The following is a 23,615-nucleotide window of genomic DNA, read 5'->3' as shown; positions in this document are numbered from 1 at the left end:
CGAAATCCAGTCTCGGTATCATCAATTAGCGTCAAGCGGCCATTTTTTGTGAGTAAAGCTTGTTTGTATAATTGTTTAATTGAAAGAATTTGTTGAACGATTGAGTTGCTTGTATAATTGTATTAGCTAAATTCGAGTAATTGTATAATTGAATTCCAAGAATATGAACAATTTACTTGGATGTATTACTGATTTTCTAATTCATTGTTATCATTATTGATTTTGACATAATTTGGTGTATGTTTTTTGGGAGTTTGGATATTGAACTGATTTCTAGTTATAATTTTTAGATTGACAAATATGACGAGAAACTGATGTGAATGTGGTCTTCATTGTTGTCTATGATACATATGACAGTATTAAAGAGCATAAAGAGCAAAAATGACAATATTCTACATGATACATATGATAGTATTAAATAGCATAAAGAGCATAAATGACAATATTAAAGAGCATAAATGACAATATTAAATATATACAATGTAATAAAACAATTATACTTCCATTTGTTGAATTCTTCCTTTTCCCGATTCACCTGATCATGAAGCAGCTACTGCTGTTATATATATTACATGGTAATGACAAATGTGGATTTAATTTTTTGGCAGTAAACATGGATTATGTGGAGGAGGAGGGGGAGGAAGTAGTTGCGCAAGATGATGTTCCTTTATCAATTGATTATGATGATGAAGAAATGTTGCAACTTATAAATTATGATGGAGAAGGGGCTGGTGATAGTGGTGACTCAAGGTCCGTAGATGAAGCTGGAGGGGAGGTGGATGGACAGGGGAATGGTGGAGGTGATCTGGTTGATATGAGGTATTTGAATGTCGAGCCTCCTAAAACAGGGATGATATTTGATTTGTGGCAAGAAATAGATGTCTATTTCAATGCTTATGGGAAGCATCAAGGCTTTGGGGTCGTACGTGGCCAAAGGGCATACAAGCACTTTAAAGATGGAAGTAAGATATAACGGGCAGTCACATGGAAAAGTGACTGTCCTGGTAAACCCGACACTCGAAGGAAGGTTGGTGGTAAAAGAATTGCTAGGGAGTTGGAAGGGGGACCCGTTTCCACTAAAAGTCTAAAAAAATGTGGCTGCAGGGCTATGGTGTATGGTAGCTTGACTTCTAATGGGAAATGGGAGCTGAGGAAAGTGTTCTTAATTCATTCCCATAATTATTCCCCATCAAAGTCAATGCTCGTGACTAAGTATAGGTTAAAAGAGTTGGAGAAAGTACCGTATGTTAGGCGTGCACTCCACTTTGGTAATGATGTTGGGTTGCCTAATGCGAAACTCCATAGGTGGTTGGCTAGTCAGCGGAATGGATATGAAAATGTTGCTTTCACCACAAAGGATTTGAATAACTTGGCCGCGAAGGAAAAGAAATTGAAATGTAAGGATGGGGACGCAATTGCCATGATAAATTATTTTAAAATGATGCAGAAGAACAATAAGAACTTTTACCATGTACATTGGATGGATGGTAATGGCGTTCTTCAGGATGTGTTGTGGGTGGATGCACGTAGTAGGGCTGCGTACGAGGATTTCGGTGACGTTTGTTTCGACACCACTTTCCTTATGAATAAGTATGACTTGCCCTTTGCAAATGTTGTTGGTGTTAACCATCATGGGCAAACCATATTGCTTGGATGCGCCTTAATCTCCCAGGAAGGCACTGAAACCTTTAAGTGCGTTCTTCTGTATTAATTTAATTTATTGTTCTTCTTTAAATTTACTTTATTCTTTTTGTTGTTAGCATGTGTTTTATTGTAGATAATTCAATATTTTGGTGTTAGCATGCTGTCATATTCTTATATATGCTATAGTTATTGTCATATTTCATATAGCTTGCTTATTTATGCAGGTGGGTGTTTTCGACATGGCTTGATGCTGTTGGAGGGTCCCCTCCTACGGTTGTACTGACCGACCAAGATCCGGCGATGCGAAAAGCATTGAAAGTTGTGATGCCACAAACCCGACATAGATGGTGTCTGTGGCACATTACAGAAAAACTTGGTGTCAAGTTAGGGAAGTGTAAGGGGTACTTAGATTTTAAGGAGGAATTGAAAAACATAATCTACGATAGTTTATCTATGGAGGAATTTGAATTGAGGTGGAAGGAATTTATTCAGAAGCATAAATTAGCTAGTAACATGTGGCTTGTTGTTTTGTATGCCGAGAGGGAAATGTGGATTCCAGCTGCAATGAAGCATAGGGCAGGAATGAAGACAACACAGAGGTAAAAAAGCATTCATAATTTTTTTGATGAGTTTTTTTAACAAAAACACTGGACTTTGTGACTTTGTCGAGAAGTATGTGGCTGCTATGGAGCAGCGAATGCAGTCAGAGAAGCTGGCAGATGGTAACTCTGCTATGTTCCAATGTGGACTAGTGACTGATTTCAAGTTTGAGGAAACATTTCAAAATGTATACACTGATGGAAAGTTTATGGAGGTGCAAATAAAGGGAATGCAAGAGGATCATGTACTGCAATGGTAGCACCATGCATGAGATATCTCGAGGCTATTTTGAACATTTAATAAAAGAGAGTATATGTGTGGTATGTGTTTGAGAAGAAGGAGAAGCCGATCAACAAGTGGCGGACTGACCGTGTGTTATACTACAGTGAAGATCGGCGAGTAGAATGTGAGTGCAAGTTATTTGAATGCCTTGGGATTCTTTGTAGACATTGCCTAAACGCTCTTGAAACTCAACAAGTGGCTAATGTGCCTAGTAGGTACATATTGGATAGATGGCGCAAAGACATTTACCAGAAGCACACGAGGGTTAAAGTTGCCTTCCATGATCCAACAAAAACTCAAGAAGTTGTTCGATATGACAAAATGATGTTGGCATTTGAACCTTTGTCATGCCTTGCTAGTGACATGGATGAAACTATGTAGATGGTTATTGAGGGGTTGAAAGAGTTGGAGATGAAGGTGAAGGAAAAAACCACACCAGCCATTCGATAAGTAGTGTTGGCGAGACTGGGAACAGGACTACTCCTCCTAGTGTCAACAAGAAGAAATGTGTTGGTCCATCAAGACAAACCCTATCTTCAGTTGCTAGAAGTGTAGTTTATGGAGCTGTTGGGGTGGAAAGTGGTGAATGCAATCCACCTCTTATTGAACCTCCTCAACAACAAAACCTTGTGACTATCAAAGATCCTCAAAGCAAGAAGGGTCCAGGTTGTGTGCGGTCCTGTCGATTCACGACGACAGTTGAGGAAGATAGAAGGCAGAAGGAAGAGCGGAGAAAAAAATATGCAGCTAAGAAGGCTCGAGATGAGCGGGCGAGAAAGAAGGCTGCAGCGAAAGAAAACACTGATGAATGTGTTGAAACTCCCAGTCTCCACATACTTTTACAAATTCCATCCAGGTATTAGTGTGTTTAATACCTTGTTATTATTAACACTACAGTAGGTCATGTCAATAACATAATATGTTATTCTATGCAGGTTAGTGAAGAAACGGTAGACAATGATTTTATGGTAAACCTCGGTTACTACTAGTATTTTACACCACCAAACATTCAATTAATTTCAAGTTTAATTTTACTCTTATAGTACATATTTAGTTCTTGATTTATTAGTTCTGTAACATGTAATAATTGTATCATCTAATAATTTTTAGGAATAATGGTTAGATTAGACATAATCATAGGCAATTATACTTTTCTTTACTTGCTTTAGATTGTATCACTTATTTGTGTTACATATATTTGTTTCTGCAATATAATAATTTTTTTTATTTTCACATTTTACTGTCAAATTCCTATTTTAGGATATTCCTCCCCCGTCCTACGTCCCGCCAAATTAGTTTGTTGGTGGAGATGTTGACAAGGAAGGATATGAAGATGGTGTTAATGCAAATTCTATTTTGGCTCCCATTTTTGAAGATGATTTTATAAGAAGACATGGTCTTGAATGGAGTTGATTAAATGCACTACATTTGGTAATGTTGTCGGTTTTTTGTTCATTTTGAAAGTTTAATCTCATGTTAACATAATGTGTAAGTAATATGTTGTGGCTTTTTGAAGCCTTAATCATTACTTTATCATAATGTGTAAGTAATACGTTGTTCAACTATGTTATCATCGTTAATGAATTGTGAAACCCATGTTGTTTTTAGTCATACTAAATATGTGTATTGTCATTTTTTTCCAAATAATATTATTCTAAATTATTTTCAATTTGGTTTTTGTCACATTGAATAAATGTATTGTCATATTCTTCCATATTCTAATCAATTTTTCCAATTCAAACCCCCTTTTTTTCCCTTTTCTTTTCTATTTTAAAAATAAATCTTTACAATAAATAAAATTCTTAATAGCTACTTTGTCATTTGTTTCTCTTCATCATTCATAGTCCTTTGAACATGTGGTGATGGTTGTACTTTAATCTCTGATCTTTTATCTTTGATTCTTTACTGTAAAGGAAGGTCAGTAAATTGTCATTTCAGTCAAATTCTTGTAATTTATTGTCCGGCATGTGTATTCGAAATTCGAATTCATTTCAACAATGGAAATTTAGCTATAAATAGTCGACGTACTCATTGACACTTACCGTTATTCTCTAAACAATCCTAAGTATCACGATGGTTGCCATGGTATAGATTCTCCATTGGAGATCTTGTACTTTGGACCAAATACTTCAAATACCAATGAAATGGACTTCAACGGTTACAAGTACGCGTTCATTAAGGTAAATGAAGAAGGGGTCATCCAGTTTACGACTGTGGATGATGCAGATGTGAGAGCACTAATTAGGAATCCGGACGTTGCGTGGCCCATGTCAATGTCCCATTTGCAAATGATTTCGGAAACTGGTATCTTAACACCTGCTCATCTCCCAAATTATAATGACATATGTGGAGTTATTCACCCCTCGGAAGTAAGAAATATTTTAGGAAAATTTGTGTAAAACTACCCTAAAGATAGGGTCATTTGTGAACAACTACCCATTTTTTTTTATTTGTTTAGAACTACCCGTAAGTTTGGAAACGTTTGGGTAGCACTACCCACTAACGTTCTCCGTCCAATTAAAATGTTGTGTTGGCCCAATTTTTCACTTTTATCAATTACAATGGCTAATTAATGCTAAAATAAGCAAAAACCCCAATTCAATTAAACCCCCAAACCTTAGAAATCAAAATCCCCAAATAATTTTACACTCATGAACCCTAAAATGAATTCTAATTAAAACACTAGTTAGGTTAATTAAGGTGAATTGAAACCTTTAAACAAACTTGGAGAGTTAATTGGGTGGAAAAAGTGAAAAAAGTGGGCTCCGATAACGTCTTAATTGGACGGAAAATGTTTATGGGTAGTGCTACCCAAACGTTTTCAAACTTGTGGGTAGTTCTAAACAAATAAAAAAAAATTGGGTAGTTGTTCACAAATGACCTTATCTTTAAGGTAGTTCTACACAAAATTTCAATATTTTAGATACTTTCAACTTTGCGGCTATGAACACGACCTCTAAAGTTTTTCCATCGCCCCTAACTTATATAGCTAATCCAGTCCCCATTTTAAATGTTGATTGTCCAATTTATCGTCTATGTTCAAAGCCTCTTATAGTTAAAATTGGTTGTGTGAGTGATGCCCTATCAGTTTTCCACGTTCATGGAAATATATGTAGTCTTCAAATTGGTGTCATCCAAGATAACCTTAACAAGGATTTGCCTGATTCTCGTTACTATGTTGTTACACTTACCCCCCCAAAACAATAACTTAACTATTTTACCATATGGAACTCCAATTGTAATATGGAATGTTAGAGATGTTGCACGACCGTCATTTATAAGTAATTATAATGTCGTCACTCGTAAATATAAACCTGCTGTTTTAATTTTGGTTGAGACTCGTAGTCAATACACCAAATGGATAGACATTCATAAGAAAATACTATACTAGTTAAGCATGGACACATGGAGTGGGCCTTAGTGGGGGTGTCATTACTCTATGGGATAAGAAATCGGTTAGGGAATGCAAGGCGGCATTGTTCAAGGAACCGGGACAATTGAGGTATCTCCTTACACATATCTATAGAATCTTCTACAAGTAAACTAATAGAAATGGAAATTATATGTTATTGATTTAACTAGTTTATATTGTTGTAGGCCCTTGACACAATTAAGCCTAACGTTGGACCATCAACTGCTAGACCAACTTCCGCTGGGCCATTTCCCGGTGGGCCTTTATTTAGCCTGCGAATGAAGACTGTATTTTTATTCATTTGATAGTTTTTACTCGGGCCTCCACTTTATGGAGTCTTTTTCGTTTTATTGCCCTCTTTAATTTCTGGCCTATGGAGCATTTTTCATTTTATTGGCCTCTTTAATTTATGGACTTGTACTGGGTCACTAATGTAATATTGCCTCATATGTACTATGCTGGTTCACTATGCCATAGTTTATGGACCAATTTTATTGTCTATTACATTTTACATATTGTCGTATTAACTTTTTCGTATTGTCATAAATGTTTTTGTAAAAATTCATATTAAAAAACTAAATTCAAAACTTTGAAATATATATGTAGGTGTTTTGCATGCATTAACTGTAGTAAATGCAAAGTTACTGCTACACACAAGTTGTTAGTTGGTATTTATAACCAAATATTATAATAAATAAATACCAATATGCATCATATTATTAATGGCTTAAACACTAAAATGATGTACAACCTTACTTCAACATCTTTACATTACATAATCATCCATTATAACACTTAGTTACAACTCATTCATATATCATATTATTAATAACATGACCCATTATATAACATAACTAACACACCAAAACAACATACTTGTTGTATTATAGATAATATAGTCAATAAACTAAATAAAAAAGACAGTTACTATTTTGGGTGTTTTTAGTCCCTCGGGAGAGTTACAGCTCGAAGATTGGTCCGGCGCGGCCTGTACCTACAAAACAACGGAATCTCCTGTTGGTTGGAGTTCCGCCTCCGACGGTCAAGTTAGAACGTGTAGAAGAGTAAAAGGTGCAGAAATAAAGGTGAGATCTTTACAGATCTCGAGATCAGGTTCTTTCTCTGATGTGAGAGAAATACAGGTGATGTAATAAATGATTGAATCAACTTGTCCCCAAAATGGGGAATCTCTCCCTATTTATAGGGTCATGGGAAAATGTGCCCTTACTCTAGGTCATGTGACCTAGATTTGGTGGGCTATGACAAGTCATGGGGAATTGGGCTTTGAAACCTGTCATTCCTTGGTGTGACAGTGGTGTCCACGTGTCACTTCTCAATTGGCCTTTGCATAGACCTACATGGCAAGGACAAGTGTCCTAATAATGGGTAGACACGTGTTGTGCTCTCAGGCCGCCACGTGGTAGGGTAATTTTACCCAAAACATTTGCCCCTGTCACAGAGGTGACGTGGCATGCCACGGGGCGTCTGTGACACATGTCAGCGTCTCATTTGGCGAAGAGAAGTTACTGATCACCCTCTGGGGTAATATCGAGGCAACCCCTCAAAAATTACCCCTCTATAAAAGGAAAGTCCACCCTCATTCTTCACGCATCTTGCGTTGAAATTTGAGAGAATTTTCTAGAGAATTTTTCAAAAAAGTGTGTACTCTGCCGTTTGTTACTGTCCGACTGCACCAACCGGCTCGTTTCCAAGTCAACCGTACCTTTCTAAAGGTAACCGTCTAACTTTCTTTTGTTTGTTCTTTTAAAATTTTTCCGCCTGTGTTTGTTTTTTCTTTCAATAAAATGGTTTCTCAAACACATTCGGCACGGCCTAGAGTAGTTATCAGCCGGTCACCAGGGACGGCTGAATCTAGGACTAGGGGTGCCGTTTGCCCCACCCTTCCTTCGTCCCCGAATCCGACCGACTTTGTGTCTGTGCAGGACACTATGGCTAGAATGAAAAGAACCACAAGGAGGGATGAGGGGGATGGCTCTATCAGGGTACCTCGAAACGAGGTTTATTATGACAGGCCTGGAACCCCGAGTACTCCGGATGATTCTATCTTGGACTTACCGCCTGGTCAGCATGAGGCTGAATCTGACCAGGACTCTTCCCAATATTTTTCCCTCTCATCCTTAAACTCTTCCTCAGACGGCTCTGAATCTGAACAAGGGCCGTTTGAAAAGCCTGACGAGGAGGCCGCTTCCCCTGAAAGGGGTCAAGGTGAGGCGTCCTCTTCTCTTCAAGATGATTACACCCCCTACTTCACACACATTTCCCTTTCCACCCAAAAGACCATGCTAAAGGGGTTGATGAGTTTAGGGATACGTATGTCATGGGGGCCAGCTATGAAGTCAAGGTGCCTGCCTTGACGGATGTTGTATCTGGCCCCTTAACCAGAGCTATTAGGACACTGCATTCGGCTGTTATGCCGCAGTGATCCAGGCGGGTCTTAGGTTTCCCTTAGATCCGGCCATTGAGGGTATCCTTGATGGATACCGCCTGGGTATTTGGCAGCTCACCCCTAACTCATGAGTGAACATCCTGGGGTATGTGGCCGCCTGTAGGATGCAGAATGTTGAACTTGGCTTTGGGGAGTTTGCTTCCATGCATTATTTGAGCAAAGCCCCGCAGTCAGCCGGCCCCGACTGGTACACCCTTACAAGTAATAAGGGGTACATGATGACACTTAGTAAGGAATCCAAGTTGAAGGATTGGAGGAAAAAATTCTACATCATTACCTCCCCTGATACCAGCCGGAATGTTAAGTTCAACTCTTGGAACCAGAACCCCTATCTCCTTGGCCAAAAGGCCTTACTGCCGCCTGTCACTGAAGAAGGATGGGATCATATTCTTGATCCAGGTTGTTTAAGGTAGAAGTACAGGCGATAGAGGGGGGTTTTGAGAAGGAAATAAAATTCAGCAGCTACATCCCCCCAGTATAAATGGCTCAAGGACCCGACCTATTTGGCTGCTTGTGGCCTGAGCTTAGAGAAAGGAAGAGGTGGGTAGACGGATGAGGGTCATATCATGCATACTTTATTTTTTGCAAAAATTTTGATGTTGTTTTCTAACCACCTATTCGGCCTTTTGCAGAAGAAGCAATGTCTCAGCTCCCTCCCAGCAAGAAACCAAGCGGCTCCGCCTCCGCCTACCGCCAGATGATGAACAAGAAGAGCCAACTCTTCAAACGGGAGCAACTTGAACATGTAAGTCTTCCCTTCATCCGTCCCTTATTCATCCGGCCTCAATTATAACTTTAACTTTGTATATTTTTCACTAACTTGTGAATTTCTCTTGTACAGGAGGGCTCAGTGAAGCCTCCTGTAGTCCCTGGGGTTAATCTCAAACCCCCCAAGCGGACTGCTAAGGAGGCGTCTCCGACGCCTGCTAAACGCTCCCGGAACACGGTGGCCTATAAACCCTCCGCCAGCAACTCCAGATCGCATCCCTCCACAGGCGGCAAATCGCCGGCTGCTCTCTCCGCTCTCAAGGAGGCGTCCGAATCTAAGGATTCGCCGTCTGCTCGAGAAGGCACCCCTGGCAGGCGCCAAGGCAAGCAGGTCCAGGACCTGGTTGTCATTTCAGGTACTTGACTTCTCACTTTCTTTCTTCTCTCTTTTTTTTTGTCAAGTATAGCATGTCATGCGGCCTTTATCATGCGGCCTTATAACTTGCTGGGTGTGTGTTAAGTAACACCCCAAATAATTCAAACTTTTAGATCATGCGGCCTTATAACTTGCCAGAAGTGTGTTAAGTAACACCCCAAATAATTCAAACTTTTAGCCGCATGTATGTTCAACAATGGCCAAAGTTATTTGGATCCTTAACTGGGTGTATGTTTAATAACAACCAGTCGTATTCATTTGTGTTTATGCCGGATGTATGTTAAATAACACCCAGACTTGTTCAAACTTTTAGCCGGATGTATGTTAAATAACACCCAACTTAATTCTTGATATACAGAAGCCCCCTCCCAAGCTCCAGACCTTAGAGAAATTGCTAAGGAAATGCTCCGAAGAGGAGTTACTGCTGAGCAACGTGACTCCATCCGGGGAGTTGGCAGCATGAACCTGGATGCCATCCTTGCTCTTCTCGCAGAGGTAAAGACTTCAAAATATTTCCACTTCTAATTTCATTCGGACCGTCTGTTTTACTAACGACCCTTTTCTTTTGTCCGGATGCAGGCAATGCTGCGAGTGAATGGCCTTAAAAAGCCATTCAATGAGAATACCAAGGAGGTAAGAGCTGCCAACCTTCGGGCCGCCTCCAATCTTAACAGAGCGCAATTTGATGTTAACAAGAATGACTTGCTAACATGAGATATACTATATTCTCAGGCGGCTGCCAACTTGCAGGTTAAGAAGGATTCGGAGGCGGCTCAGTAGAGGGTTGTGGAGCTGAAGGGGGAGCTGAAGGTGACCAAGGTGGAGCTTGGCAAGCTACAAGACATCGACAGAGACACATCTAGTCTCCGTCGTCAGGTCGAGAGCTTTAGAAAAAAGCTTGCCAACCAGGAGGAGCAGCTCAGGTCCAAGTTTGAGGAGCGCGCTGAGGATGAAAAGCGCCGGCTCATTGAGGAGAATGAGGCCGACTGTGTCACTCGAATGAAGATGGCATGGAAGGCTCTCTTTCCTAAGGACGATTACTCCATTTGGGAGTATCGTTATGAGCAGGCGACCGACGCCTTGGACCAAGAGCATGCGGAGCCGGAGGAGCCCTTGGCGGAGGAAGAGCAGGCGGAGGAGGGAGCCACAAAGGGGGAGCACCAGGAGCCGGCCGAGGATCAAACGGTCAATCATCCCGCCAATGAGCAGGAAGGGGCGGATGATAATGCTGAGCAGTCGGTCCCTGGTGTTAATTGAGCTGTTCCTGGATTATTTCTGCGCTCGTATGGCCATGTTTATGCATTTCTGGCCTGTGTGCCAAGTAACTTTGTTTCTTTACCGACCGTGGGGTCGGGTCACTTAACAATTTTTTTTATTTCATCTCACCGGCTGTTGAGCCGTTTTGACAAAACATTTGGCTGACCATGGGGTCAGTCTTTTTAATTTATGATGAATCATCCAACCATTAGGTCGAATGTTGTTTATACTTTGCGTTTAAATGTTGCATTTTTGCATTTGAATTTGGGCTTGATAGGTATGGCATTCCGGATGTTTATGACGTACCGGATGCTTTGCCCCTGGACGGATGTGTGCTTGGGTTTACAATTGGTTGATTGACTGGAAATTGGTGATACCAAAAAGAGAGGTATGAATAATTTCTAAGTCAATCAATCACTTAGGTGATTGCCCCAAGCCAAGCACACAGTCGGCCATACGATCAGAAGGTTTTGGATGCAGGTGGTCTTTCGACCTTGATGTCATTATTAATGATTAGTCATGCTATAGTTATTACAAGTGCATGAGTTTGCAAATAAAATTTGATGGCCCCGTTTGCTATTATTTTATTACGATAGCAGATGGCTTATATCTTCCAGGCAGCCTCAGGTGCCTTCAACAGGTTTCAGTTATCCTACTAGGGCCATTTTTAGAATTGGTCCGTCTGTGTAGGTTGATAACCACATTATTTGTTTCTAATTATACTTAGCCTGTTTGCCCCATTTGGGAGACTGTATATTTTCTAGGGGTAACCTGAGTTAAAACTTTAGTCAATTGCTGGGTGATGCAATGATCATCCGGTTTTTTAAGACTGATTCGTTTTTCAAGTTACTATGGTCAGGTGGCTATGAGTTGATCAATCAGACCGTTCAATCTTTGCCGTCTGTATGCGATGGTAGAGCAAACAATAGAATGCTCTCTGCGACGATAACACCCGGAGGGGCGTCGTCGGACGCCATGTTTCACATTGGAGCAGGCGAATTTATATAATGTCCAACCATCCGGCGTAGAGCCTTATGCCCCATTTGGGGGCGGTTATGTAGCCATTAAGCCTTTTTGTGCTTAGTTTAATTTCTGGCCATTGGCCTCCTGTTCAAATTTATATTGATCAAACGGGTCTGTCTGTGTTTTACGCAGATAGATTACATAAAAGGGCGCATGTATGTTAAATAAACAACATGATAAACAAAAGCATAATTTGAAAACAGAAAGCTACTTTTCATTCATAGGCTTACTATTTACAAAAAGTTACAACTTAGAAGTAGTATTTTTTGAGATTGTCTACATTCCAAGTTCTGGGCAGCCGCCTACCGTCTGGAATTTCCAGGCGGTAGGTGCCGTCTCTTACTTCCTCATAGATTCGGTAGGTTCCTTCCCAATTGGGAGTTAACTTTCCAAGTTCATTCGCCCTACCGACTGCCTCCATTTTTCGTAACACAAGGTCATTCACTTTCACAGGGCGCTTGTGTACTTTCTTGTTGTAGGCTCTGGTCATTCTCAGACGGTATATCTCATGTCGCAGGGCAGCATTGCCCCTGCGTTCTGGGAGGGAGTCCAATGCAAGCCGCATGGCTTCCCAATTTGCCTCTTCATCATACAACATGATTCTTAGAGTAGGCTCATAGCATTCAATGAGCAAGACAGCCTTAGCACCATAGACCATGAGAAATGGGGTTTCACCAGTCGCCCCTTTTGTAGTTGTCCGGATGGTCCACAAGACATGGATTAATTCTTCTACCCATAAGCCACCGGCTCTTTCAATTTTATTCTTGATGCCGTCTGCGATGAGTTTGTTGAAGGCTTCAACTTGGCCGTTTGCCTGAGGTCGACCAACTAAAGTAAAGTAGCTGGAGATGCCTTGATCTCCCAACCAAGTTGTGAGTTGAGGTGTTTCAAACTAGGGGCCATTATCAAACACCATAGACATAGGTACCCCAAACCGGGTGATGATGTTCTTCCAGATGAAAGAGATGACATCATTTGTCTTGATGTTCTTGACTGCCTCTGCCTCCACCCACTTGGTGAAGTAATCCACAGTTACCAAAATGTAGCGTTTTCCGCCTGGAGCAGGCGTATAAGGACCAAGGATGTCCATCCCCCAATTAGCAAACGGGACCGGGCTGTAGATTGCCGTCAGATCATTAGCCGGACGGTGGATCATTTTGCCAAACCTTTGACACTTGTCACATTTTTTAACCATTTCCATGGTATCAGATTCAAGAGTTGGCCAAAAGTAGTGCCGTCTGGCTCTGACAGCCAAAGACCTGCCGCCTATATGAGAGGCACAGAACCCCGCATGTAGGTCTTCGAGAGTCTCCTTCCCCTTCTCTGGGGTAACACACTTCAAGAGGGGCTTAAGGAAGCTAGCCTTGAAGAGTTCTCCGTTTCTCATCTCGAAGTTGGCAGCTCGCTTTTTCAGGATGGCCGCCTCCTGAGGTGAACCCGGAAGCGTTCCATCAGTAAGGTAAGCCTGGATGCCATTCATCCAGGTGGAACTTTGGTCAAGGACTCCAATGGCCTCTTCACGTATACTCCTTTTTTCCAGAACATCCCAAAAGACTGACCGAGGTGTGTCACAGCAGGCGGAGGATGCTAGCTTAGACAGTGCATCCGCCCGATTGTTGTCTGACCGGGGAACTTGACTCAAGTGGAATTCTTCAAGTGTCCCGACTTCCTCTTTGATCGCCTGAAGATATTTGATCATAGCCGGATGGGTTGCTTCAAAAACACCCTCATACTGGCTAACAACTAATTGCGAATAAGAGTAGGCGTCAATTTTTGTTGCCCCAGCCGCCTTACACATACGGATGCCGGCTAGTAGGGCCTCATACTCCGCCTCATTGTTTGAGGCTTGAAACTTGCACTAGTAGAAAAATCGAAATAGGCACCGCCAAATGGCCACCTGTTTTTAAAAACCGGTGGGGATATAGTGGGGGAAAATGGGCGCGATTTTGTGGGAAGGGTATTGCCACCGGTTCGGTTCGAACCGGTGGGAAATTATTAATTCCACCGGTTCAAAACCGGTGGCTTTGTTTTTTTTTTTTTATTATTAAAACCGCCCCCCCTTTATAAACCCCTAACCCTAACTTAATCCTCTCCCCAGCCTCTTTCCTCCCTCCCATTTCCTCATTCTCCCTCCTACTCTCTCTCTCTCTCCTGTTCGTCTCTCTCTCCTGCTCTCATTCTCCCTCCTGCTCTCTCTCTCTCCTGTTCGTCTCCCTTCTCTTTTCTCTTCGCACCTCCTTCTCGTCGCACCTCCTCCTTCTCGTCGCACCTCCTGCTTTCTCGTCGCACCTCCTTCTCTTCGGACCTCCTGATTTCTCGTCGCACCTCCTTCTCGTCTCACTTCTCTTCTCGTCGCCGGCGGTTTTGTGGTTGCTGGTGTTAAAAAATTAATGGTTTTAAAGGTTAAATTTGACCATGAAAACTCTGGATCTAGACTTTTCATGGTCGAATTTGACCTTATTAAACCAAATTCAAACCAATTTTGGTTTTTAAGGTATGTATTTTGGTTTTTTTTTTTTTTTTTTTAATTTTTCGTTTGTTGTTGGCGGATCTGGCGGTGGGTAGGGTTTTAGTTGCTGTCGTGGTGGATCTGGCAGTGGTTAGGGTTTTGGTTTGGTTGTGTGTTCGATCAGGGTCGTCGTGGGTTTAGTGATGGGTCGTGGTGGGTGGGTTTGGGCGATGGGTCGTGGTGGGTGGGTTTGGGTGATGGGTCGGTTTCGGTGATGGGTCCTTGTGGGTTGCATGCGGTTTGGGCTGGGTTGGAGCTGGTGGTGTGTGGTGACGGTTGGTGGTGGTGTGTTCTGGGTGGTGTGTTCTGGGTTGGCGGTTGTGTGTTCTGGGTTGTGGGTGGGTCGTGGGTTTTATTGGTTATTTTGTTTTTTTTTTATTTTTTATTTTGAGAAAATTAGTTTTTTAAGTGAATATATATGTGTTTAACAATGCAGGGTAGAATATGGAACAACAGACACCAATTCAATGTATAAGAAACTCTCGTCAATATATGTTGGTGTTCAAAATGGCCAGATTGAAGACAAGAAGGGTTGGATAGTTGAAATTAACTAACTAAGTTTTTATAGTTTCATATTATTGCTTGTTTCATTAGTATGAAATTGAAAATTAAATTTAATTTGTAGTTTATTTTATCGAAGTATTTATTGTGTTTTGCAAGTATTATTCATAATTTTCAAATAATATTGCAGACATTAGTTAAGCATTCAATATAATGCACTAGACCATTTTATAATTTTAACCGATTAGCATTCAAATTAGTTTTTTAAGTGAATATATATGTGTTTTATATATATATTATGTATATATATATGTTTATACTACTTTTTAAGTGAAAAAAATGAAAATTTTTTTTTTTTTTTGTTTTTTAAGGGCATTATTGCCACCGGTTAACCGGTGGCAATACTTTATAATACCAAAAAAAAAATTGCGGGAAGGATTTTTGCCACCGGTTAACCGGTGGCAATTAGTTATTTTGCCACCGGTTTTGAACCGGTGGCCTTTTCACTACAAGAAATTCTACTTTGGGCAACGACTAAACTCGAAGCCCAAAACAACTAATTCGTCGCCCAAAGTCTTGGGCGACAAATTGGGCCTAGACATGGGTTCGACGCCCAAAGGTCGAAGCCCATTACATATTGGGCGACGACTTTTTATTTCGTTGCGCAATGGTTTTTTGTGCGACGAACTAGTTGGTTGCCTTTGCGCTGCCTATTTCGTCGCCCATAATATTTTGGGCGACGAACAAGTTCGTTGCCCTATCTTTGATTCTTTTGGGCGACAAAGTGTTTTTCGTTGCCCATAGTAGTTTGGGCAACGAACCTATTCGACGCCCATCTGTGTGCCCATACGTGCTACCTCGTTGCCCATAGTACTTTGTGCAACGAAGTTACTCGTTGCCCATATTTGTCGGCATCATACAATGCTTTGTTTATGGGTTTTTTTATATATATATTTTTTATACTGGTATAACCTATTAAATTTCAAATTTATCTGAATAATGACTAAATGAAATAATTTATTTTATAAATAACATACTAAGAAATGTGCAAATTATAAGATAATCCCACTTTGTCAACTTTCAACAAGATACATGATCCTTTAAAAATTAAATAACAGAAACATAACACTATTTACAGACTTAATTCAATCGGCCCCTTCTCAATGCTGCTCATATATTTCACCTTCAATAGTTGCGTTCATCCATCTTTCATTGCTAGCCCATGTTATTCCTATGTAAGTGAAACATAAGTTAGTAACATAAAAATAATTATTGAGAGAATCCTAAATTTTCACAAATGCAAACTTCATATAGACTTTATTACACAAAAGTATTAAAACTGATGCATTCGAAAATATATATTGTTCATTTTCACGGCCTCATACTACTGCAAATTTTTGTTTGAAAACAACTAACAATTTGACAAAACTAACTACATTCATAAAACGAACAACCCATCAGAAACAATTTCAGTTTATGTACTATGAACCATTTCAATTTCTGTACTATGAACAATTTATAGAGTGAAATAAAAAAAATGTGTTGGAATAGAAAAGAGTATATATATAAGCCATAGTGGGGAGTTTTAGAATAATAGCATACTAGCAGGTAGTGTAAAACCATAACGAACAAAAAAAAATTGGAAAAATACAATGACAGACTAGTATTCATATCAGGAAAGAACTATAAAGGTACTTAAAACAACATCTCTACTAAGCTTATGTAATCTTCTTTAACCTAGCCTTAGCAGGCTAAATAGCCTAATTTAACACCAGGTGGTAAAGGACTGGTGGTAGTTGCTTCTGATGGACTGATCCTATAAGCTTCCTGGGTGAATATGAAGAAGCCATAATGGGGAGTTTTAGAACATATATTATATGTTTACATGACCAATAGAGTATATGTTATCATATGTGTATATCAATTCTATTTGACTGCATACTCCATCCAAGCATTCAGTTTGCTTAAGCTTATTAAGTTCAATAGTTAAGGTCACCTAACCTCATCCATATATAATTCTGATATTCTATTAAATATTCATTTATTTCTATATTCCAGTCCTAATTTAATTCTGATGTTCAATAGTGACTTGTCATCGTTAATTCTAATCTTTAGTGCAACTGGTGGAAAAGAAATAGCTAATAGACACTAAAAGGAACCATGACAGCAACAACACGCATCAACATATTGTTTTGATAATAGCTAAAATATATATCTCATTTTGAAGATGAGAAAGTGTCATACCTAAGTTGCTCAAACATTTTCATCATATCATCTCTGAGCTTCTTTTCACGTTTTTGAGCTTCTATATTGATTCTAGATACGGCCGCTTTAAGTTCATCATTTGATGCTATAAGCTCTTCATTTGAGGTTCTAAGCTCTTCATTAGATTCCTTCAGGGTTTCAATTTGAGATACAAGTACACCCTTACGTGTTGCGGCATCCTCTTTTAATTGTTGAATCTCAGCCGATAATTCCACTCTAACTTCATTAGTTTCTCCTTCAACTCTTCTTTTCTTTGGTGGACGAGCTCCAGGACCAAGTCCCTTGACATATCCAGCCTTTGGTTTGAAAGCCTCCATGTATGCTGCTTTGACACTTAGTGTATCCACACCATGCTCCTCCACTTCTTTTTCATGAAGGTTTCTAAGCGCTTCATAGTCTTTTTCAGCATTAGGTTCAAATCCCCTGTCTTTATGCCTAGCATATTAAATCAGGCACAACAATAAACAACTTAATTCAATAATTTTTTAAATTTTTTTTAAAAAAAACTTATATAAAAAGATAATTAAAAAAAATCCACCAAGAGAACATTGAGTACTTTTTAGTTCTTTCAAATAAGGTGATGTACAGAGGATCCTGTTGAGTTTCAAGAGGATTATCTGATGATCCTTCATGTTCTTGACTACCTTGAGTTTGTTGCACATTCATCTGCATTTATGATAAGCAATGCCAAATTATACAATGAAATGTGATTAGTGCTAAAATAATAGTAACAGTTCAAAAGCTAGCAGAAAAGATCTACCATGAAATAATTCATTCGCCTTTAAGCATAAATTAGTTTATTAACATTTTCTGAGCTTTTCCTAAAGCAGACATGCACCACTTTAAACCAATTATAATGTAGATCATTGCAAAAATATAGAGATCGTACCAGTTCATGGAAAATTCTTGCGGTAGACCTTGCACCATTTGCAGGAGTTTCAATTTGCTTAAGCTTATTTTCCTGTTAACTTTACTAATACGCTACAAGCAATAATAAACAAGGCACTAGAAGATTATCGAAATATAAGTTCAATTAATGTCAGGTAAAAAAAAGAAAAGAGTTAGAGGGAATTTTACCTTTTGCTTTTCATCATTCCAATACTCACATACTAGCCATGTCCATTGGTTAGCATCAATATTATCTGGTTTGCTGTTTATTGCATCTGCAATGGACTTTTTTCTAAAGTATTGCTCTTTAAGCCTGAATCTCCAATGTTTATACAACATGGAGCACTGAAAGCTCAACGCTTCTTTAACATCAACACCAGCAACTTTATCAGGTAAATCATATTTACCCTGCCAACATAAATCATAATAAATATCCATCCATGCTAAACACATTCAGACATTTTAAATGGTCTCAAATACTTAAAAACTTACCCGAATCTTTTTATACAACCTCTCTTTTGAACTTGAATCCATCTTAGCCCAATTCCTGTCAAGAATGAAGTAAAGTCAAAGTCATAAACATAACTTTTGCAGCATATATTAGAAAAACTAATAAGTAATAGCACATACAATGACTTGAGGGGACAAAATTCTTTCACCCAATTGCTACAATCACATATGAATTCATCTGCCTTTTCACCAACCACGCGTCGAAGCTCATCCATGAAATTTATTTTAATCTTTTCTTCAGAATTAGGATTCCACATTCTATTAACATATTTCTTACCCCTAGTTGGCCCACGCCTCTTACGATCAGGAAATTTTAGTCGATGTTCAGCTTGTTCAAGCCTTCGTTTCTCTCGATATGTCAACCTAGTCTCTCTAGTTTGTTCACTAGTTGTTACTTCTGCATCATGCTATTGCTCCTCATTTGTTTGTTGTTGATACTGCACATTTTGTTGTTGTTGCTGCCCCACGATCTGTTGTTGCTGTTGTTCACTTTGCTCTTGTTGCTGCTGCACATTCGGTTGATGTTGCCGCTCTGTATTCTGATGTTGTTGTTGCACATCATCCACCTGCTGCTCATCCACCTGCTGCTCATTCAGTTGTTGCCTTGCATTTGACAATTGCCTTGTCTTACGCAACTGCGATGCACGCTGTTGTACTTGCTGAATTGCCATTTCACTGTAATAATTTCTTTTCCATGATATTAGTAAATTAAAATAAGCATTAGAGAATTGTTGATAAAATAACAGCAGTTTGCTTATTAGCATTAACACTTTATGAATACAATAATAATCAACAATCTATATATAAAATAAAATCAATCAAGAAACTAATATATGTGATAACCCTTATTTTATAAATACATCAAAATAGCGCCTAAAAATACCACAATCTCCGCGGCTGCTTGATGCCTACAATGATATTAAAACAATAAATTTATTAAAATAGAAAAACATGAGGTCAAGTGCCACATTTACTCCTTTTAGTTTAGATAACACCAATTACCAAGAACTAAGAGGGAAAATCTGTAGAACTATCGCTGTCATATTCTACATCATCAAGATCCTCATCTAACTCATGTATACTAGAGCTTGTGTCCAGATCATCTTCATCATCCTCTTCACTTTCTTCATCCTGCTCATCGTCATTATCCATGTCAGCATTATTAGTAGCTTCTAAGATGACCTCTGCGTCAACCAACTCGGGTTCAAAATCATCTCTAACCATATTGATTTCCTCATCACTCAATGCAGCGAACTCTTCAAGGTTAGTTGCTCCTTCTTCAACAATATTCCATAGAGATTCATCTTGTTCAGTGTCTTCATCATTTGGGAAATCAAAAAAGTTACGAGGATTAGCTTTAATTACAAATTTCCAATGTCTTTCATCATGAGAAGAGACATAGAAAACTTGTTCAATCTGAGAAGCTAATGCAAAAGGCTCATTTGTTTGCAATGTACGAGAAACATTAACAAGTATAGACCCAAATTTGTCCTTTTTTATCCCCCTTCCTTCACTAAATACATCAAACCACTTACACTTGAACAATACCACTTTAGGACTTGTTCGGTTTTCTAAGGCATCATACTCTAGCACAATAACCTCTTCCAAATTCCCGTAAAAGTCCTTCCCTCCACTCTCTGCATCCCCTTTCACAATAACGCCACTATTTTGAGTTTTACAATGTCTTTGCCGCTTCTTAGTGTGAAATCTAAACCCATTAATAACATATCCATCAAAAGTCACAATACTCTTCATTGGTCCTCGTGCTAGGCACAACAATTCTTCTGTAACTCTATCATCCTTATCATCCCAAAGTTGTGTAATCTATTTTTAAATGTAAATAAGAAAGAAAAAAATAAATGTGCATGCTAAAATTTGATGTATTACACATCATAAATATATGAATAACACACTATCTTACTCTATTCTCAAACCACTGGCAGAATTCAACGTCTTGATGACCTACACTGTTCTCATATTCACTATTAAAAAAAACAAAAGTTGTTAAGAAACATTTTGTTTGCTTAATTATACATTTATAATTTCACAAACTTACTCAAAGAAAGGTTGTGCTTCATCACAGTTCTGCAAAACATATAATTGAGCTTTTCTCCGGTCTTCAATACTCAATTGCTTTAAATTTGGCTTTCCTAGTGGCTTACCAGTGGTATAAAACACTGCAAGACTATGAAGTCGTGGATAGTTTATGTCCTCATTTCGATCTAAACGATTGAATTGTGTCTCAATTTTAGAAAGATGTCTAGCACAAAATGCCAAAAATTCTTTCTGAATATACCCTTCAGCAATTGATCCTTCTGGGTGAGCTTTGTTTCTTACAAATGACTTAAATGTCCGCATTGCTCTAAAAATGAATATTATAATTAGTTTAATAACAATCACTTTTACATTTACATATTAAGAAAAAAAAGTATACTTTACCTTTCAAATCTATACATCCAACGATAATGCACAGGCCCAGCCAATTTTGCTTCTGTAGCTAAATGTATGGGAAGATGAATCATGACATCAAAGAAAGCTGGAACAAAGATACGTTCCAACTTGCATAATGTGATTGCTATGTTTGCTTCCATTCGTTCTAAGTCGACTACTTTTAAGGTCTTGGCACATAGTTGCTTGAAAAACAAACTAAGCTCTCTTAAAGGTTCTAAAACCTTTTCATCTAAGACACCTTGAAAGGCCGGGGTAAGCAAATCTTGCATGAAAACGTGAAAATCATGAGTTTTCATTCCTATGATTTTTCCATCATGCAAAGAAGCACATCGAGAAATATTAGATGAATAACCATCCGGGAATGACAATTTCGATAAAAATGTGACTATTTTCCTCCTTTCATTTAAGGTCAGGTTGAAAGGGGCTCGTGGAATTTCATATTTGTCCCCTACACTCTTTGGTCGAAGATCATCATGCATTTTCATGGCTTCTAAATCCAACCGAGCATTTAAGGAGTCTTTGTTCTTTCCAGGTAAGTCAAGCAATGTGCCTAATATATTTTCACAAACATTTTTTTCCACATGCATTACATCCAAGTTATGACGAACTAGCAGATGTCTCCAGTATGGCAATTGGAAAAAAACACTTATTTTTTTCCACTGGTGAACAATTTATCTTTCGCCTCTTTTACGTTTTCCTTTATCATCTTTCCCAAACTCCACATTAGGGTATCCATGTAGCCGCTCCAAAGCATCGTTCCCCGATAATGGATTAGGTGGTGGACGCCTTTCAAATTTTTTACCAAAGAGCCTCTTATTAAGTCTCCATTTATGATCTGGTTCTAAAAACACACGATGACACATATAACACCATTTGTGGCCATTTTTCAACCATTCAAAATTCGTGTCTTTGTGGCAATTAGGGCAAGCCATGGCCCCTTTAGTGCTCTAGCCAGACAGATTAGCATATGCCGGAAAATCACTAATTGTCCACATTAACACAGCTCGCATATTAAATGTCTCCTTAGTGTGTGCATCAAAAGTTTGTACCCCACTCTCCCATAATTCCTTCAACTCATCTATTAGAGGTTGTAGAAATACATCTATGTCATTACCAGGAGATTTAGGACCGGGAATTAATAATGACAACATCATGTTGTCACTTTTCATGCACATCCAGGGAGGTAAATTATAAGGTACTAACATCACAGGCCATATGCTATATCTACTACTCATGTTTGCCCCTGGATTAAACCCATCACTAGCTAAAGCCAAGCGTACATTACTTGCATCAGCAGAAAATTCAAGATATAGCTCATCTAAAGAATTCCACGATTTCGAATCTCTAGGGTGTCTCATAATGCCGTCATCATCATCACCCGGATGTTCTTTCTTATGCCACTTCATATGCATTGCTAGCTTGGAGCACATGAACATCCTTTGGAGCCTTGTAATAAGTGGAAAATGACGTAATACTAATTGAGGTACTCGTGTTTTTCTCTTGACACCCACAACCTCATCTGAATTCTCATCATCTTCACATACATCCTGCTTCCATCTAGGCGCTGAGCACTTAGGACAATTAACTTCATTTGCATACTCTTTTCGAAATAAAACACAATGGTTGACACATGCATCAATCTTAACATAGTCTAAGCCTGGCGCTTTTGTATATTTTTTTGCTTTATAGGAGCTTGAAGGAAAATTATTATCATAATTAAATGCCCTATGTAACGCATTCAATAACATTGAAAAAGACTTGTCACTCCAGTTGTTACTAACTTTAATGTGCAACAATGATATAATAAACTCCAATCTCTTATATGTTTTACACCCCGGATACAAATCAGCCTCCATATCCTCTATTAATTTTTGGAGCAACATAGGTGTTTCACTAGTGCCATTATTTGATTCTAAATTTGTAGTTCTCTCATTTTCATTAATAGATGTAGAGTTTATAGAATTCCACGCATTTGTTGCATCAAAAACAAACGGGGCCATGTCATCAAAAGGCATTTCATCATTCTCATTATCTGAAACCTCCTCTGTATATTGTTCTTCATTATTATCAATTTGCTCTACACTCTCTCCGTGACTCACCCATGGGTTGTAAGTATGATCGATGCCATATACTAGTAAGTGACATTGCATATTTTTAAGATTTTGAGACAAAACCAACCGACAGTTAAGACAAGGACATTTCAGCATTATTTCGTTACTTTTCCCCCTAAAAGCATATTGTAGAAATTCATTAACACCAGCTATGTACTCCGGTTTTTGTCTATCCTTTACACCATTATGATTCATCCAATTTCGATCCATATTCATTCTTAAACACAATAAAAAGAAAAGGTTACAAATAAGAAAATTATAATGATTTATTTAGCAGATTTATGTGTAAATATGAATTTATATATGATGTATTAAATTAAAAAAGAATTAAAAGCGGGAAAATGAAAAAAGTATGGAGGAGAATGAACTATTTTACATATAACAAAATTATGTTAATTCTGTATAAACTACAGTTACATGGTATCCTATACATGTAGAATTAGTTTAAAAGAAAGTAAGCAGATTAACGTGATTTCAATTCTAGATTTTCTAATGTAAGGAATAAATTTAGATGGGTAAACTAATTAAATAACAATATAGATATATTGTAT

The 23,615-nt window shown here is 38.7% G+C and overlaps 4 protein-coding genes across 5 annotated transcripts; 1 reads left to right on the top strand and 3 right to left on the bottom strand.

The window, feature by feature from the left end:
• The first annotated feature begins 1,108 nt into the window (after nt 1-1,108).
• LOC145619694 (protein FAR-RED IMPAIRED RESPONSE 1-like) lies at nt 1,109-2,247 on the top strand. Its single transcript, XM_081674397.1, has 2 exons — nt 1,109-1,692; nt 1,869-2,247. Exons 1-2 carry the CDS (start codon nt 1,109-1,111, stop codon nt 2,245-2,247), a joined length of 963 nt encoding a protein of 320 aa, XP_081530523.1.
• A 13,596-nt stretch (nt 2,248-15,843) lies between these two features.
• LOC145621461 (uncharacterized) lies at nt 15,844-19,183 on the bottom strand. 2 transcript variants are annotated; one of them, XM_081676190.1, is made up of 7 exons: nt 18,623-19,183; nt 18,485-18,539; nt 18,182-18,400; nt 17,994-18,085; nt 17,661-17,770; nt 17,084-17,539; nt 15,844-16,070 (listed from the first exon to the last, which is right to left on the bottom strand). In XM_081676190.1, coding segments are annotated over exons 1-5 (504 nt in total). In that variant the 5' UTR covers nt 18,760-19,183; the 3' UTR covers nt 15,844-16,070; nt 17,084-17,539; nt 17,661-17,769. The 2 variants fall into 2 exon arrangements, with proteins under 2 accessions (XP_081532316.1, XP_081532315.1); XM_081676189.1 differs by having other exon boundaries at nt 18,623-19,163.
• Nucleotides 19,184-19,863: 680 nt separating this feature from the next.
• LOC145619693 (uncharacterized) lies at nt 19,864-21,885 on the bottom strand. Its single transcript, XM_081674396.1, has 6 exons — nt 21,645-21,885; nt 20,942-21,503; nt 20,559-20,864; nt 20,424-20,484; nt 20,051-20,326; nt 19,864-19,926 (listed from the first exon to the last, which is right to left on the bottom strand). Exons 1-6 carry the CDS (start codon nt 21,883-21,885, stop codon nt 19,864-19,866), a joined length of 1,509 nt encoding a protein of 502 aa, XP_081530522.1.
• A 15-nt stretch (nt 21,886-21,900) lies between these two features.
• On the bottom strand, nt 21,901-23,280 carry LOC145619692 (uncharacterized). The gene has a single exon (XM_081674395.1). The coding sequence runs from the start codon at nt 23,278-23,280 to the stop codon at nt 21,901-21,903; it is 1,380 nt and encodes a 459-aa protein (XP_081530521.1).
• Nucleotides 23,281-23,615: the final 335 nt, after the last annotated feature.

The sequence above is a fragment of the Chenopodium album genome, chromosome 27 (genome assembly GCF_948465745.1).
Source record: "Chenopodium album chromosome 27, dcCheAlbu1.1, whole genome shotgun sequence".
NCBI classification, from domain to species: Eukaryota; Viridiplantae; Streptophyta; class Magnoliopsida; order Caryophyllales; family Amaranthaceae; genus Chenopodium; species Chenopodium album.
Note: the sequence above shows the minus strand (reverse complement) of the source record. Positions and strands in the feature narration are given on the sequence as shown.